Source organism: Mirounga angustirostris, unplaced genomic scaffold (assembly GCF_029215605.1).
Source record: "Mirounga angustirostris isolate CCGP_5_RB_7025 unplaced genomic scaffold, mMirAng1.0.hap1 SCAF_12, whole genome shotgun sequence".
NCBI lineage: Eukaryota > Metazoa > Chordata > Mammalia > Carnivora > Phocidae > Mirounga > Mirounga angustirostris.
Window position 1 is genome coordinate 5,615,665 of NW_026991720.1, and position 15,475 is coordinate 5,631,139.

The window sequence follows — 15,475 nt, forward strand, 5'->3', positions numbered from 1 at the left end:
AGTCTCTGAGCAGAAGCCAGGTCTGCATTTTTCCGAGCTTCCTCACCTGGTGCCCTGCACTCACAACCAGCCTCCTGCCCATCATCCAGCGCTGCACAATCGCAGGTGTTTTTCCTCGCCTGGGGATGGAGGTGTAGCGTCCGTCAGTCCCCGGTGAGGCAGTGAAAGCAGTGTGCATCCCACGTCCTGGTCGGCTTCCCCGCTAGCGAGGACTCAGGCTCAGCCTATACACCGCACACGGCGAAGCATAGCAGGTGGGGTCCCCGGCGGATCCGGGAGGAACTCCCGTCTCTAAGGCTGCATGCTTCCTGGGGCTCGGCGTTTGGGATTTATTTATGACGGGGAACTGTAGCAGGACCTGGTTTGTAACCACCAACTGTCGCTATAGCAACTTCTCCCTCACAGCAGCCTCTGCACTAAAAATAGATCACCTCATCCCTAGGATAGAAAAATCAAAGAAAATCGAAGTGGGGGAGGGCCCAGTCCGCTCAGCTGTGAGTCCCCAGACAGATTTCGAGGTGTGGTGATGTAGCTGTTCGGGCCTTTTTAACCACCCACCTAAAAGCAGAAAGGCCTGGGGTGGGATGGCCAGTCCCCTGCAAGCATTCTCGGGGCCACGGGGCGGGGGGGGGGGGGGCGGGTCACGGAAGCCTCCCCCTGCTTAGACCTCCTCTGTCTTCTCCTTCATGGTCCGAGCCACAGGGTTTAATACTGAATTATTAAGTCATTCCAGGTGGGCCTTATTCCATTTCTTAATCTTAAATTTTAATTCTTCTATGGGATTGTAAACATTTTTCAAGGTCAGGGACTTAATTATCAGGGTGAAACGAGACCTGAAAATCCTGTCATATGAAAAGGAGTTGAAAGAATTGGAACTGTTGGCAGGGACAGGAGTGAGCTTAGCGAGGGGTGAGAACAGCCCTCAAGGATTTGAAGGAGTGTCCAGTGAAGCGGGATTACCTGGTTCTCATCCTGGAGGGAAACAGAACTCAACTTCGCAGGAGAGAAATACCCACCACCCCCACCATGAAGATATATGTATTTTTTAAATGCATTTTACTACGTTTTAAAAATCTGAAACCTAAAACACAATGTCAGAGCGTTGGGAAGCCAGAAGAAGTCCCCCACAATCACGAGCGTGCACGGTGCCCCAATATCGCTGTGGGCCCCCAAGGGGGACAGCGTTCTGGAGGTGGCGGCCGCAGCAAGAGGGCGCCCACCCGGGCAGGGCTGGGGTGGGGCTGCGGCCCTCCAAGGGGGAGCACCCTGCCCGCATACCGTAGGCACTGAGCAGTGTTAGTCGTTAATACAAGGGGTGTTCCAGCCAAGCGCGAGTTTTTAAACACTGGCTGAGAGATTTGTTGAGACCCTCTCAAGGTCCTGGCGCTGAGATTCAGGCAGAATAGAACATGGACGAGGGTAACAGCAAGAAGTAAGCTTGAAACGGGGAGCGGTTGGAGCCAGAGGTACTGCAAGTAGCCCTCGGGGCCCAGGCCTGGGGCAGGTGGGGGCACCCGGGCTCCTGGGATTTGGACCTTCCCAGGGAGTCCCCTCTACGCTCCGCTGGAACCCTCCATGCCCGTGAGCCACACGTGGTGGCCGTGAGTGACATGCCACTCCTTATTTTCATTTTGGCATTTCTTTACGCTGTGGTGAAAAACATGTAACCATGAAACTGACCATCTGTCTATTTTTGAGCATATGGTTCTGGGGCATTAATTACGTTCACACTAGTGTGCAGTCACCACCGCCATCTTCCCCGAACTTTCTTCTTGCCTCCATTAAACATTAACGCATCCGTTCTCTGTCCCCTGTAGACCCACTTTCCTATCTTCCGTCTCTGTGAGTTGGACTGTTGTAGTAACTCACGTAAGTGGAATCCCGCGCCATTTGTCCCTTTGTGACTGGCCTCTGTCACTGAGCACGGTGTCCTCAGGGTTCATCCATGTTGTGGCGTGTGTCAGGTTGTCCTTCTTTTTTCAGGTGATGTAGGAGTCCATTGTATGTGGACACCATGTTTTGCCTGTCAGTCAGTGAACATGGCCATCTGTCCCCACCGAGCCTGCAAGCCCTTCAAGTGTGCGCCCACAGGCGGGAGGGCCTCCTGACTCCCGCCGCTGTGTGTAATGAGAAGGTGCTGAGAGTCTGGAGACCACCTCTGAGTTATCGCTGGGGTATCGGGCCCCTGTGGGAACCTGAGGGGCAGCCACCTGCAGTGTGATCCCGGGGACACAGTGAGCAGCCCCAGGTCCCCAACATCTGATTTTCTAAAGGTGCAAGTTTCAGCTCGGGTGGCATGTGTTTGGATCCTGGCATCATCTGCTGTTGCATTATCCTTCCCAGAGGCTTCTGTGTCTCTTAGAGCCGGTACAAATCGGCATTTAGCAGCTAAGCACCAATTAGCCCATCACACAGAGCAAGGCACTGGGGATGGAAGAGGAAGAGGCATAGAAGCTCTGGGTTGGGAGATGTGCAGGAGGCTAGGAAACTGGCCTGGCCTGGGGAGGTGGCCTGGGGCCATGGGGGTCCTTAGAAAAAATGATAGAGAGAGGCCCAGAAAGCCGGGGGGAGGTTCTGCGGGGGGGCGGGGGGGCAGTGGGACATGGAGACAGGCCTGGCATTCGTCCCAGGAGAGAGAGGACCAGCCCTGCCTTCTAAGGGTTCTTGCGGGATTTCCTGACCCAGGGGACTCAGGGCAGAACAGCCCGTGGGAGTGTCCCCTCTTTCCTTGGGCGTGTTGCCTCCAGGAGCAGGGCTGAGCTGACTCCCTCAGTGGAGATGCTCGCTCCTGGGCTTGCCGAGGGGTTGCAGAAGGGCTCTAGGGGCACAGAGGGCTCTGCAGTTTGTTTGACTGAAACATGGACCCAAGGGTCTGACACTATGGGACTCCCTAGCGGAAGGGATCCAAAGGCTTCGGGACGTTGGAATGCGAGAGTAGATTATCATGTAAGACCCGCTCGCCACCCTCCACCCCCACCCCAGGAGAATCCGGAGGACACACTTTTCACTGAGACCATGACAAATACTTGATAAGGGGAGCCCCAGCTCCTTGGAAAAGCTCTATGGTCACTCTTCTCTGCGGATCCGAAATTATAGTGGGAAGTGCCCCCATTGCCCCGGAAATCCTAAATGCAATGGGGGACAGTTAGGTCCCAGCTGGCACCACTTAATCACCAGAGACAGGATGGGCTTGGTTACGGTTCAGGACAGCAGAGGTGGAGCACGATGGGAGGAGTCTGCCTCACACAGACGAGGGGGTCGCTACTTGATGGCGCTGGTCCTGGGAACGAGACGGAGGGGAAGCCTGATACATTCTTGTCTGCATAAGGGGGCGAGTCCTAGGTCAAGTGCATGAATGTCTAACTCAAATCGTAGCAACAGGGTCACGGCCCCTTAGTTCCCAGACCTGAGCCCGTTTAGACCCAGAACCCCTTGCATGAAGGGGAGTCCAGGGCCCCTGACTCGGAACTGATGCCAATCCCAGGAGACTCAGAACGTCTCCTCAGGTGCTTGGGGGAGAGAAGAGCAGCACAGAACTCCAGCTCCCCCTCAGAACAGGGTGGCAGCCTCTCTTATCCTCAGTGCTTGGCTTCCCTGGGTCTGCAGGCAGAGACCCCAGGGAGGATGGGAGGGGAGGACGTGGGGCTGGGGTGACAGGCTCGGAAGTGGGGAGCTGGTCAGAGGACTCAGAGGCCTTTGGGAAGGGAGGAATGTCCTTTAGTCACCACCAGCTCCGGTGCGCCAGCGACACCATCCGAAACAGGAGCATGCCGGCTGACGTGACAGCCGCGAGCGGGGACTGGTGCTGAGCTGTTGGCTGACAGCAGGGAGGCCAAGGCCAAGTGCCCTTGCTGCTCGAGAAGCCCAGGGAGGCAGGGCTCTGGCTCCGTGTGTCCCACCAGAACCCAGCTGCTTTCAGGACAGAGGGAATTCTCCTTTCGCCCTGCCGGTTAACAACTAGCATGTCGTTATCAAAGCAGAGTCCTCCTTTCCAATGAGAGATGAGCCCTCAAGAGGAGCCACCAGTGAGGGAGAAGGTGCAAGGGACTGAGAATAGGTTTTTTTCCTGGAGCAGGTTTTGATGCTGGAGGGAGAAGAGGAACCCGGGGGGCAATATGGCCTTGTGTCTAGAGGAGAAGGCTCTTCCTGCAGGACGTGGGACTCCGAGGGGCAGCTCCCCACCCACCTGGCCAGAACATTCTCAGAACCGTGCTGCCTCTTAGGCTCTTGCTGCCGATCCCCCCTGCCCCCTCCGTGCCCGGGTGTCAGCCTGCACGCGGCCTGGGGCTCTCCCCACCTGTCCCTGCTCCCTTCTTTCAGCCTGCCCCGGAAACCAGGATGGCTCTGGCGTGCTGGATTCCGTCCTGGCATCCGCTTCCTGCAGCCTGTCAAGGCTCCACTTCGTACCCAGTTTCTGCCAAAGGGATGCCTTCTCGTCCCCTGTACCGTCCCTCTGGGCCTGTGTGCTGCTTCGTCCCCCCCAGAAACTGGAGGCCTGCCCCCGACCCTGTACTTTGCCAGCTCCCCGGGGGCACCTCTGGGGTCACCCTGGTCAGTCTGTGTCTTGTGCTCAGAGTCCTCCCCGCTGGCTGGACTTGCTTGCTCGCATCTGCTGAAGGGTCACTCCCAGCCCAGCCCGGCTCCTCCCGAGCTCCTGAGCACTTGCCCAAGGATGGCCAGCTTCTCTGACAAACTGGGGGTTCGGACAGACTTGGCAACCAGTCTTGGCCCAGGCTGAGTGCTGTTGACTGGGGTTGGGGGCTGCCATTCCAAGGTGTGGGGCAGTGTTCTTCCTTCTTTCCCTCCTCCCGGGACACAGGCATAGACACTGCCCCAGCTGCTGGCAGCCGTCTGTGACCATGAGCAAAGGGAGCTGAAGCCCAGATGGACAGAGAGAAGACACACAGCCGCACGCTGGACTTCCTGTCCCAAGGCAAATGTTTTTGTTAAAGCCAGTTTGAATTAGACTTTCTGCTACTTGGAGCCCAAGAGCACCCTTCGCAGGAGATTCTAATGTAGCGACACCATGAGAGGGAGGAGGAGGCGGGCCTACCTTCACATATGGTGAGCAAGAGCCAGAGACTCCCCTTCAGAAATTCAGAGAAGCCAGCTTTGGACTCTGTGGAAAGGGGTCCTATTTGGCCTGGCATCAGAGTTCTGAATTAGCCCAGAAATTAGTTCTAGCTGTTTAAGTGGACCCCCCCCCCCCAAATTATCAAAGGCTATTGAGTAGCTCGCAGAATCCCCAGCATGCAAAGAACAAAGCTGCAAGCTGTGTGTCACCAAGAGGTGCCCAAAGTCACTTCCAGAGCAGGGGCAGTGGACTCCCAAGCAGCACTGGGAGGGCCAGGCCCCGGGCACACCAGGACGACCCTGCCACTGCAGTGCCCCCCAATTCGTGCAGTGTGCCCCCAACCCGCCATGTGACTGCATTCAGAAATAGGGCATTTAGGAGATAATTAAGATAAAATGAGGTCACAAGGGTGGGGACCTAATCCGATAGGATTGGTGGCCTTATAAAATGGGGAAGAGGGAGACTCTCTACCATGGGAGGACACAGCGAGAAGGCAGCTGTCTGCAAGCCAGGAAGAGAGACCTCACCAGAACTTGACCATGCTGGCACCTTGACATTGGACTTTCCAGCCTCAAGAACCGTGGGAATATTAATTTCTGCTGTTGAAGGCACCCGGTGTATACTACTCTGTTATGGCAGCCTGAGCAGATTTATCCAGCCAGCCATCTCTGGAAACCAGGGGATCCTGCTTTGCACCTGCTTCTGACAAGTTTGGCTTGGGATGTCCAAGGGTCAGTCTAGGTCTCCTGGTGGCATGCCATTGCCACAGGGGGGCTGGAAAAGTGAGTCTTGAGGGAATCCCCCCACTTCGGAGCCCCTCTCCGCCTCTCTAGAAGCCAATCGTAGGGAAGATGCAAAAGACACTGGGTGGGCAAAAACCCCTTCTGACCTAGGACGGTAAATGTGAGGGAGGTCCCCAGCACAGTTGAGACAAGCTGCCAAGAGACCTCTCCCCCATGGTGACGTTTCTTGGTGGGTCACCAGGTCTCAGGATGGGTCATCAACTTTGTAGGCTCAAAAACTCGCTCTCTTCAGCACACCAAGAACACGCCTGTTTCTCCGTTCATCAAACCATCAGGACCTAAAGCTTTCTCATCTCTGTGGTACAGATGATGGGCACACGTAGGTATGTGGACCAGGGTGCAGACACCAGCATCCTAACCTGCCGAGTGACGTGGGGAGCCAGCCCAACAGCTGCTGGGTGAATTCGAGTGTGATCTAGGATGTTCTGGCACCCGGCCACCCTTCCCTTGGACCGTGTGCGGAAAGGCATTTGGAGCTTCCTGTTTTGTGCCCTTGGATGACCATCCTTCCACCGTTCTCTGTGCTTGGAGTTTCTCCAAAGAGTGTCTGCTTGCTAAATTGGAGTAAAATATTATTTCTGCCTCCCTGCAGGTGACCCCGGTCACCTTGAGTGGAGTTATGGGTGTTCCCAAATTCTTGAGCCATGTAATCACAGTCTCTTGGGCAACTCTCATCAATGGCTAATTACGTCTCCTTTTTATGTGCTTTTCAAAACTTAACTTTATAAGGGCAACCTCTTTCCTTCTTTTGTTTCCTCAAATTCTTACGGAGCAAGTTGCTGCTACTCTCATTACTGCCAACACTCCTTTCCCTAAAAGGGTATGGAAGCTGTCCCTTCTCCTGGATCCATGTGCGCTCCCACCTGCCCCACAGGTATTTAAATCTTTGAACCAGTTGCCTGCCTCGGGCCTCCATGCTTTCTGAAATGCTCTGCGTTGTAGAAACTTTTCCTTAGAGGAGTTCAAACCAGTAGCTAGGACAATGGCATTAATCCCTACTATTCTCTAAATGAATTTCTATGGAGCCACAGGAAGCTTGATTTTGTGTAGGCCTCGGTTTCCACGGTGATGTAATGGAAACCATGTCCCCCATCTGCCTTTGTAAGTGATTGCTGCGGGCCTACTGTGTGCGGGATGGGTTGAGCTCTGTGCATGACAAACAGGGCGGTAAGGTTTACAACTGGATCCAGTCCCGGCTGGACAAGGTGGGCCTGCTGTGCCCAGCCCCCTGCCCCTTTCATGAATGCCCAGAGTCACAGTGGGGGCTAGGATGACAGGGCATTATTGCCAAAGGTCTCTATCCATTCCCTCGGTATCTGATAGTAAGTCGCTCCACAGGTATCCTCCTCTGATCTCCTTGAGTTGTCTTAAGAAAGGACAAGGGAACCTCAGGTTCAGTGTCATATCTGACCCCTGGGGGCCAATAGCAAGATGGGAACTCCTTGGTTTGTGTATTGCTTTTTTTCTCTGTTGGTCAGTGGCCCCAAACAGAAATGCATACCCTTGCCTTGGTGCCAAGAGATGGCAGAGCTCATAGATTTGGACAAATCCCCCACAAAATCTCCATCTTGGGTGCCTGGTTGGCTCAGCCAGGGAAGCATCCAACTCTTGATTTCGGCTCAGGTCATGATCTCAGGGTCGTGAGATCGAGCCCCACGTCGGGCTCCCCACTGGGTATGGAGCCTGCTTAGGATTCTCTCTCTCCTCTGCCCCCCCAGCCGCTCCCTCTCCTTCTCTCTCTCTCTCTTCCTCTCCCTCTCTTAAAAAAAAAAAAAAAATCTCCATCTTGGTGTACATTTTCCCCCGGGGTTTGGGAACCAACCACAGTGATGCAGGACAATAACATTGGGTGTGTGATGGGCATTTGCCATGTGTCAAGCACCTTTCTCATGCACCGTGTTTATTCCTCCGAACAACTGAATAATATCTATATTCGGATGGAGATGACAGCTGAGAAAGTGTAAGATGCTGCCCAAGTGAGCCGGCCCCCACCTTCCTCAGGGGTGAACCCCACACTCCCCGTGCATGAGAATCCTGTGGGGGAACATATGGGGAAAGTACGGATTCTCGGACTCTAGCCCCTAAATTGACAGGTACTCGGTCTGGGATGGGGCCCAGGGAGTTTTAACAAGACTTCCAGGTGATTCCCTGGCAGGCAGTGGAGAGACGACGCTCACACAACTGTGTCCGTGAGTTTGCAGTTCTTGAAGCTGGGTGAGGGGAAGATGGAGGTTCGTGATTCTGTTCTACCTTTGTTATGTGTTCACATTTTTCCATGCTAAAAAGTAAAACAACACTGCATTACACATATGTAAGAGACTCCGGGCACCGAGGCCCTGAAGAAACAGCCTGGCTTGCGATTAGGGGTGTGGAATTGCCAAGGCTCTGGAATTAAAGAAGAGAGTCTGTCTTGGGGGCCACAGCGGGGCGGGGGTGGGTGGGAGTCAGAGCAAAAGATAACAAAGCCCCAAATTCCCTCCACTCCCAGAAGGCAGTTTAGGGCATTCAGATTTGCACACCAGCATATCTGATTTCTAAGATGTCAGGCTCCGAATTCTCTCTTCCCCGACCCGCTGCCCTTCTGGGATTTTTGCCTTTGAGTCTTCCCTTCCCCGTGTCCAACATATTCTGTTATCCCGCCTTGATTTAATTATCCAGCCACAGAAAGGAGAAATTCGAAACTGCTTCACCTCCAGAGGCAGATCGGTGCACCAGGGTGAGGAGTGTTTGTGGAGGGAGCGGAGAGAACACCCGCTTGCACCCCTCTCCTCCGTGGCCTGGCCACTCTCCTCGAACACACAGGGCACCCCATAAATAGGATTTGCTTTGGGTGCTGGGAATCTGCTGAAAATATCCTATACCCAAATGAGTGATGGAAAATGTAAATGCAAGTGGAATGAATTTGCATGACTGGACCATTTTTCTCCTCTGAATCCTTGACCTGTGCATAAGCCTCCACGAAAGATGAAGACCGAGGTAGGAGAGGATCGTCACATCTTCCCTCGGGGAACCGTGCTGGGTAACTGACCACGTGGCTGGCACAGTGGCTCTTACCCAGCATTGACCCCCTTCGGTGGTAACAGGAAGCTCATTTCACCCAGGCTCCCCTCCTACGTATGGCAGTGTCTCCTGGGCAGGCCAGTGGGCAGCTCGCACCCTGGCCCTGGGGGCTTTGCAGGTGGGGTTGGCTTCCAGAGCCGAGAAGGGCAGTTTGTCTTGTCTCATCAGTGGGGGACAGGGACTCTCTCTCTCCCAGGGGACCAGAACAGAGGCCCTTGTAGGGCTGTCCCCGTCGCTGCCATCTGCAGCTTTATGGGTCCCAAGAGGAGGGTCAGTTCCAAGGAGTAGGGAGAAAGACCCCACTGTGGCCACCTCATCTGACCCCCAGATCCAGCCGTGCAGAGGCCCAGGCTCAGTGCGCAGGCCCCTCCTGTTTATGACAGAGTTGGCAGCGCAGTGGGGGACACCGGGGGACGTGTGAGGGTGGAGGTCACGAGCCACCTGGTCCTATTACAGCACGTGACAGGCAGGCTGTGGGAGGAAGGCCGGACCCCAGGTGGCCAGTCACGCCCTGACACTGGATCCTCCCAGCTGCTCGTCACCTGAGAGGTGGCCCCACCACCGGCTGGGGGTGACTGCCACCACGACGCAGCACCAGGGAGTCCCAAGTCCCTCAGGGAGGGGAGGCCCCTGGGATGGTGGCACTAAACCCGACCAGGGACGCTCCCCCAACCCTTGGCCTGCATCCCGCAGTCACTTGGCCACCGTGGGGCCCAGGTGAGGAAGAGTCCTGGGTCTGGACCCGGGGCCTTGAGTCCACGGACAGGCCAGTAGCTCTCTTGAAAATCTCATCCCTGCCATAATCGCCAGGCACCCTAACAAGCAGTCCTCGGCTCCTGTTTGCACATTTCTAGAGATGGCTGACTTGTTCACTTATTCATTCAACAAACGTTTATTAGACATCTGCAGCTGCTTACCCTTCCTGGGCCTCGGCGTCACCGTCTGTGTGATGGAAATGATAGTGCCTACCCCAGAGGCTCTGCGGAGGAAACGAATAGGCAAGGTGTTTAAATAGACTAACCCACTGAATATGAATGCAAATATTTTCTGAAGTGCATACACCAAAGTGCTGACTGGTTCCTCGTATTTCTAGTTTTCCTGGTTGTCCCTGCCCCTCCCCCCCCCCGCCCCCTGCCCATCATCGTAACTGCTGTGCCTGCCCCTGGGGCCACCAGCACAGAGGTGCAGAAAGCCAAGTGCCCGGCCCCGGGAGCCCATCACCAGTGGGAGGAGGCCATGGGGTTTTACAGGTTGTCGTGTGTCTGTTTGTGTATTGAGTCAGGTAGCGGTAAATGGAGTAAAGGAATCAAAGCGGGTGGAGGGAGTGTGTGATGAGTGAGGGCTGTGCCCTCCTGGACGGTTTGGGGAGTGAGGCCTCCCCCTGAGCGGGAGCCCGGGTCAGGGCCAAGGCACCTGGGGACCAGAGGGTGAAGGGGCAGAGGCCCGAGGGGGAAACGTGGCTGTCAGTCAAGGCTGGGGGTGGGGGGCCCACTGGGGGTGAAGGCGGAAGGAAATGAGGGCCGGTGGGACCCCATCCGTGACCCTCAGATTTCTTCTAGGCGTGATGGGGCCGTCACAGAACTTCGAGCAGAGGGCCACCAGGAATGGCTCCTGTTCTGAAGACTCAGGCAGCTTCTGTGTGCGGAAGATGGGCGGGGCGCCTGGGGGGCTCCGTCGGTGAAGCGGCCGACTCTTGCTTTCCTCAGGTCGTGATCTCGGGGTCCTGGGATCGAGCCCCACGTCAGGCTCCATGCTCAACACAGAGTCTGCTTGTCCCTCTTCCTTTGCTCCTCCCCTAACTCTCTCTCAAATAAATAAATAAATAAAATCTTAAAAAAAAAAAAAGGAGGAGGAGGAGGACTGCCGAGGGGTTGAGCGAGTCCTGGGAGCAAAGGAGGCCCCATGTGTGCACCTGTGCATGGACAGGAGGGGTGCGGCTGGGAGGGAGAGCCCAGGTGGGGCTTGGCGGGTAGCAGGTGTAGAACTAAGATTTAGAATCTGGTTGGAGATGCCTCTGTCGTATCTGCACTTGCACGTACGAGCTCAGCGGGGAGAGGCCCAAAGGCCTGGGATGGTTGCTCTCCCCAGGAAATTGAGGTTGGAACATCATGTAATTTCCATTCCCTGGCCTTGGCTCAGCTTTCTGGACTGCTCTTTATGGCCCCAGTGTAAACGCTTTTCCTCCTGAAAGACCCTCTGAATGTGCGGTGGTCATGGAATCCGCCAGGATTGGGCGTAGCTCGCCCACTGGGTGCCCAGCAAGCAGTGACAGCTCTCCTCTTGGGCATTCGGTTGACTCCGGGCAGCCCAAGGCCACACTGGCTGTCCGAGCGGCCACACTGAACTTGAATTATCTGCACCACTGAGGGCTTCCCGTGGATGTAGTTACGAGCCGTCACTGTCCTGTGCTTGGCCGGTTACATTTCCATATAGAATTTGCCGTGCTGCCCGGACATTTCACTGTTCTTGTGGTTGTTGGTAGCATTTGCTGGGTCACATTGCTGTAAAAAGAGGAAAATACATTCTATATGGACAAGGTTTTGTCACTAACTGGCCATCTGCCAGAGCTGCTCTGGGCTGGGGCATGCAGGCTGCTATTGAGCACCATGTGCCCCTGGCCTAGGTCGTCCACCTCGCTGACTCAGGACCTTAAACACCGTCATGGCAAATGTTCCCCGGTGCCAAAACGAGAAGGTTAAAGAACTAAAACATCTATGCTCCTTAGAAGATACTCATATTCTCCATTTTCTATTTCCTATTTTCACTGATGGTAGGAAGGCCTCCAGTGGTCATAGGACGATGGAGAAGCAACAGAACGCCTCGTTGAACAGTTTAGGCTGAGGACAAGCCCTGACATCAATAGTGCCCAGAATTCTGAGCTCATTAATTTGGCCTCTCAGAGCCCAGTTAATAAAGAAGAAATAATAATCATAATGTCCATCGTACTTTTCCTTCTCGATATTGAACAGGAGCTGACTATGTGGCGAGTTTCAGGACCAAAACAATTCGGCTTTGGAGGCAGGAAGTCCTGGATTTGGGTCCAGCCCTGTGACAGGCGGTTGCTAGCATCCTGTGCGTCGAGGGCGGCTTGCCGAGATCGATGCTCGGGAGGCTGTCCCTGCACACCTTTACCCCACCCTTTTGGGGTTTGGATGAGCGTTTTCTAGCTAAGTATCAACCCTGTTCCCTCCTGGGGCTCCCTGTGCCTTCCGACCACCTCCACCTTTAGGCAGGGCTTTGCGGTGGCCCTCGGGGGTCCCACAGGCTCAGCTGGCCCCGTTTGGAGTCCTCTGTTGAGCCGGGTCCAGCTCACTGACTGGCCCTGTTTAACTTGGCTCTCGGTCAGGCACTGGATCCTTCGTGTGTCCTGTGTTTGCCACTGGGGGGGAGCAGGAACCTCATCAGGGGCCCGGCCCCCCTTGGTCTCCTTTCACAGCGTTGAGGTGCAGGGAGCAGGTGGGGCATCGATGGCTGGCTTGTTGAGAGAACTGGATCACCTTCTCGGCACCCCCACCGCTCCCCTCCAGGAAGAGATGGTTGCTGCCTTTGAATTCCCCTTCCTCTCCCCCCGCCCCCTTGCCGAGACAGCAGCTTTGGAGACCCTGGGGCAGCTGACAGGCAGGCTAGAAGGTGGGGTGGGTTGCTCGGAATGGTGCCCCGTGGTTCACTGGTTACTGTAAGGGACCCCTGGACATGGAGCAGCCTTTGCAACGCCCCCCAGGCCCCCCACCCCCTGCCACCAGCTGCATGCTGTGCCCCCCAGGGTTTTGCCCCAGCAGGGTCTCCAGCTCATCGGTTGGTCCGGTGAGGTGACGTTGCCCTTAGTTCTCCTGCAGCAAGCTGCTGTCTAGCCCAGGCAGAGACACCCCGAGTTTGGGAAGCTTCTGAGAGCTGGGGACCGCACTTAGTGACATGACCTGATTGTTACCCAGGTGCCTAAGGTCGTCCTCTGACCAGGGGCTAAACCTCCTGGGAGGAGTAAACAACTTCTGGTCCCTCCCTGAGTCTCTCCCTCAGAAACAGGGAGAACGCAGGACTCACTTAGGCTGGAGCTCCCGGGACCACCGGGAAGGACCCGCACCGTGGGTCCTTCGGCTGCTGCAGGCTGGCCCAGGAGGAGCCGTCTTCCCTCCAGCGAGATGCCGCTGGGGTATGGATCCGAGCCCTGGCCAGCCTGGCTGACTCCACCCCGCTGTGGGGAGATGCTCCCACCCTTTCAGGACCCTTGGGGCGTGGCCTGGGGAGACTCATGAAGGCGCACACTTTGAGAATCCGACTGGCCAGAGATGGGGCGAGCCGGGGCCTGACTTCCCAGTGAGGGAGGGCTGTGACTTACGACCCCCACCTCTAGCCAGTCACTGCTGTCTATGTGTGAAGCTTGACTTGTCCTTTGGCTCTGCAGGCCTGGAGACAGGAGCCGCCAAGGGCTGCGAGCCTGCACTCTGGGACCAGACTGCAGGGGTGTCTGCAACTCTGACGGCCGCCGGCTGTGCGGCCCCGGGCAAGTCCCGCGATCTCCCTGGGTCTCTGTTTCCTCCTCTGCAGTGGACCACAAAGCCTCCCTCCAGGGGTGTTGGGAGATTAGATCAGCTACAATTTGCAAATCACCCTAAACAATGCCTGGTATGGAATAACCACTTTATAAGAGGGCTGGAGAACCCGCTTTCTCATCAATGAGTCTTTGAAAGAACTGAAATTTGCCCTTCAAGTGTTCCATTCCAATGGCATCTTTCTAGAATATTCTCCCATGCACCCCTGCCTTCCCAGGTGGCAAAATACTGCGCTAACTATAATTAGCCTTCTTTTATGACTCGGCACCATCACTGTGAATGGCTGGGCGTCCTGCAGGCAGGCTCCCTCCAGTTTCCCCTGGGCCCCTCTAGCTTTCTGCTTCTCACATACCATGGCTGAGGTTCCAGATCCAGCAGCTCAGGTGGCGTTCCGTGGCAAGAGCAAATGTGCCGCACGGGCCCCAAGGACTCCTGCTGAGTCAGGCCCCCCGTGGCATTGTAGGCCTGCTGTTCTAGCTGTGGTTACAGTAGGGACGGTGGCCCGGGGTGTGACTGCTAGAGAGACCGCAGAGTCACGGCCTCTCCCTGGCCACGCCTGCTGATGGCCCAGGTAACTTTTAGTGGTTTGTAGTTGCGCTCTGTTGGTCATGTGCCTGGGGGTGGCCAAAGAAGGAATCAGCACTGGGGAGGGCCTAACTCAGCTTGGAGAAATGGGGCCTCTGATAAGGCCTGGTGAGTTTGAAACCAGGCCCCCCGCCCCTTGCCCAATCCAAACCCCTTCGGGCTGATTTTCCCTAGGATGAGGATCTGCTGCTCTAGGTCACACTGCAGCTGTATGAACAGTTGGTATGGAACCTTTCACTCCAAGGAAGGATGCCATCTCTTTCCCACCTGCCATACAGTGCACAAAGCAGGTTGTCATTTTGTACCGTGAGAAGCAGGACTCAGGAGACTCAGGCTCCAGGCTTGAAGTCCTACCCTCAACAACACCGACCTTGGGGGCGAGGTCATAAAGTTGCTGTGTGGGTATGTCAGGTCAGAAGGCAATAGGTAAGGTGCCGTTGGCCGAGAAGGGCCACTTTGAGGCCAGCCCTGTCCCTGAGACTACCAAGGGTATGAAGCCAGCAGGAGAAAGGCAGATCCATGGCTCTGGCTTTAACTTCCGCTGGGGCCCCCAGAGCCTGGGGGACTTAGGCAGAGAAATGGAAATTCACTAGAATATTGGATGGTAAAGCCAGGAGCTTAGGGAGCTGATCTTTTGGACGAATAGAGTGATTTTCTCTCCAGGCCCTTGAGAACAATGACCACCTGCTCTCACACCGCTTCTGTCTCAGAGAAAAGTCCCTGTTTCCCTTACCGGGGCTCAGTTGGCCAGATTCGGCCACATCCGCTGTCCCTTACATAAGAAAGTGTATCAGGAGCTGGCCTGGCAGGGACACGTGGCTTCCAAGTCTGCCTTCCAGATTGGCTGAGTGTGGCCATCCCTTACACCTGCCGGCAAGTCCTTCCTGGGCAAAGAGACCCTGCCTCACCCAATGACAGCACAGCAGAAAAAGCCGCAGAACGATCTTGTGTGCGTTTGTAGCGTCTTAAGTAGCCGCGTACAGACATAGCCCCTCCTCCGTCTGTCTCCCCAAGGAGTGTCTGTCACACACAGCTCATCTGCGGCAGGAACTGTCCCTGATTGTCCCAAGGCCAGCTTCGTGTGATGATGGATGTCGGCAGCCGGATGCTGGGGTTATCCTGTTCGGGGCTTAGTGGTCTCCAACCAACCTTCCTGGCAGGATTCACCTCCAGTTTGCGTGTGTGTGTGTGTGTGTGTGTGTGTTAACAATCGGATTGAGAAAAGAGAACATAGGCACTGATCCTTTGTTTTCTTGGTGTTGCTCAAAAGGAAGTGGATTTTTCCCTTATCATCAGGAACGAAAAGGAAACCTAACATCCTCAGCCAACTCGGAGACCAGGGGTTTCCGAAGCGGCTCATAGCAGCACATTCGTCATGTGCCCCTGATGCCAGGGCCTCTGTT

General features: G+C 55.6%; 1 protein-coding gene across 7 annotated transcripts in view; it reads left to right on the plus strand.

Annotated features, from left to right (window-relative positions):
- The window catches only part of PRKAG2 (protein kinase AMP-activated non-catalytic subunit gamma 2), a 258,642-nt gene that overhangs the window by 124,216 nt on the left and 118,951 nt on the right, over positions 1-15,475 (plus strand). Inside the window, exon 1 of one of the 7 annotated variants that reach the window (XM_064575713.1) lies at positions 6,003-6,751. The exons of the other annotated variants lie outside the window; for them this stretch is intronic. Within the exon in view, the coding sequence (XP_064431783.1) occupies positions 6,700-6,751 (52 nt within the window). The 5' untranslated portion in view covers positions 6,003-6,699. Of the gene's footprint in view, positions 1-6,002; positions 6,752-15,475 lie in introns of those variants that run through there. 7 annotated transcript variants of the gene reach the window in all.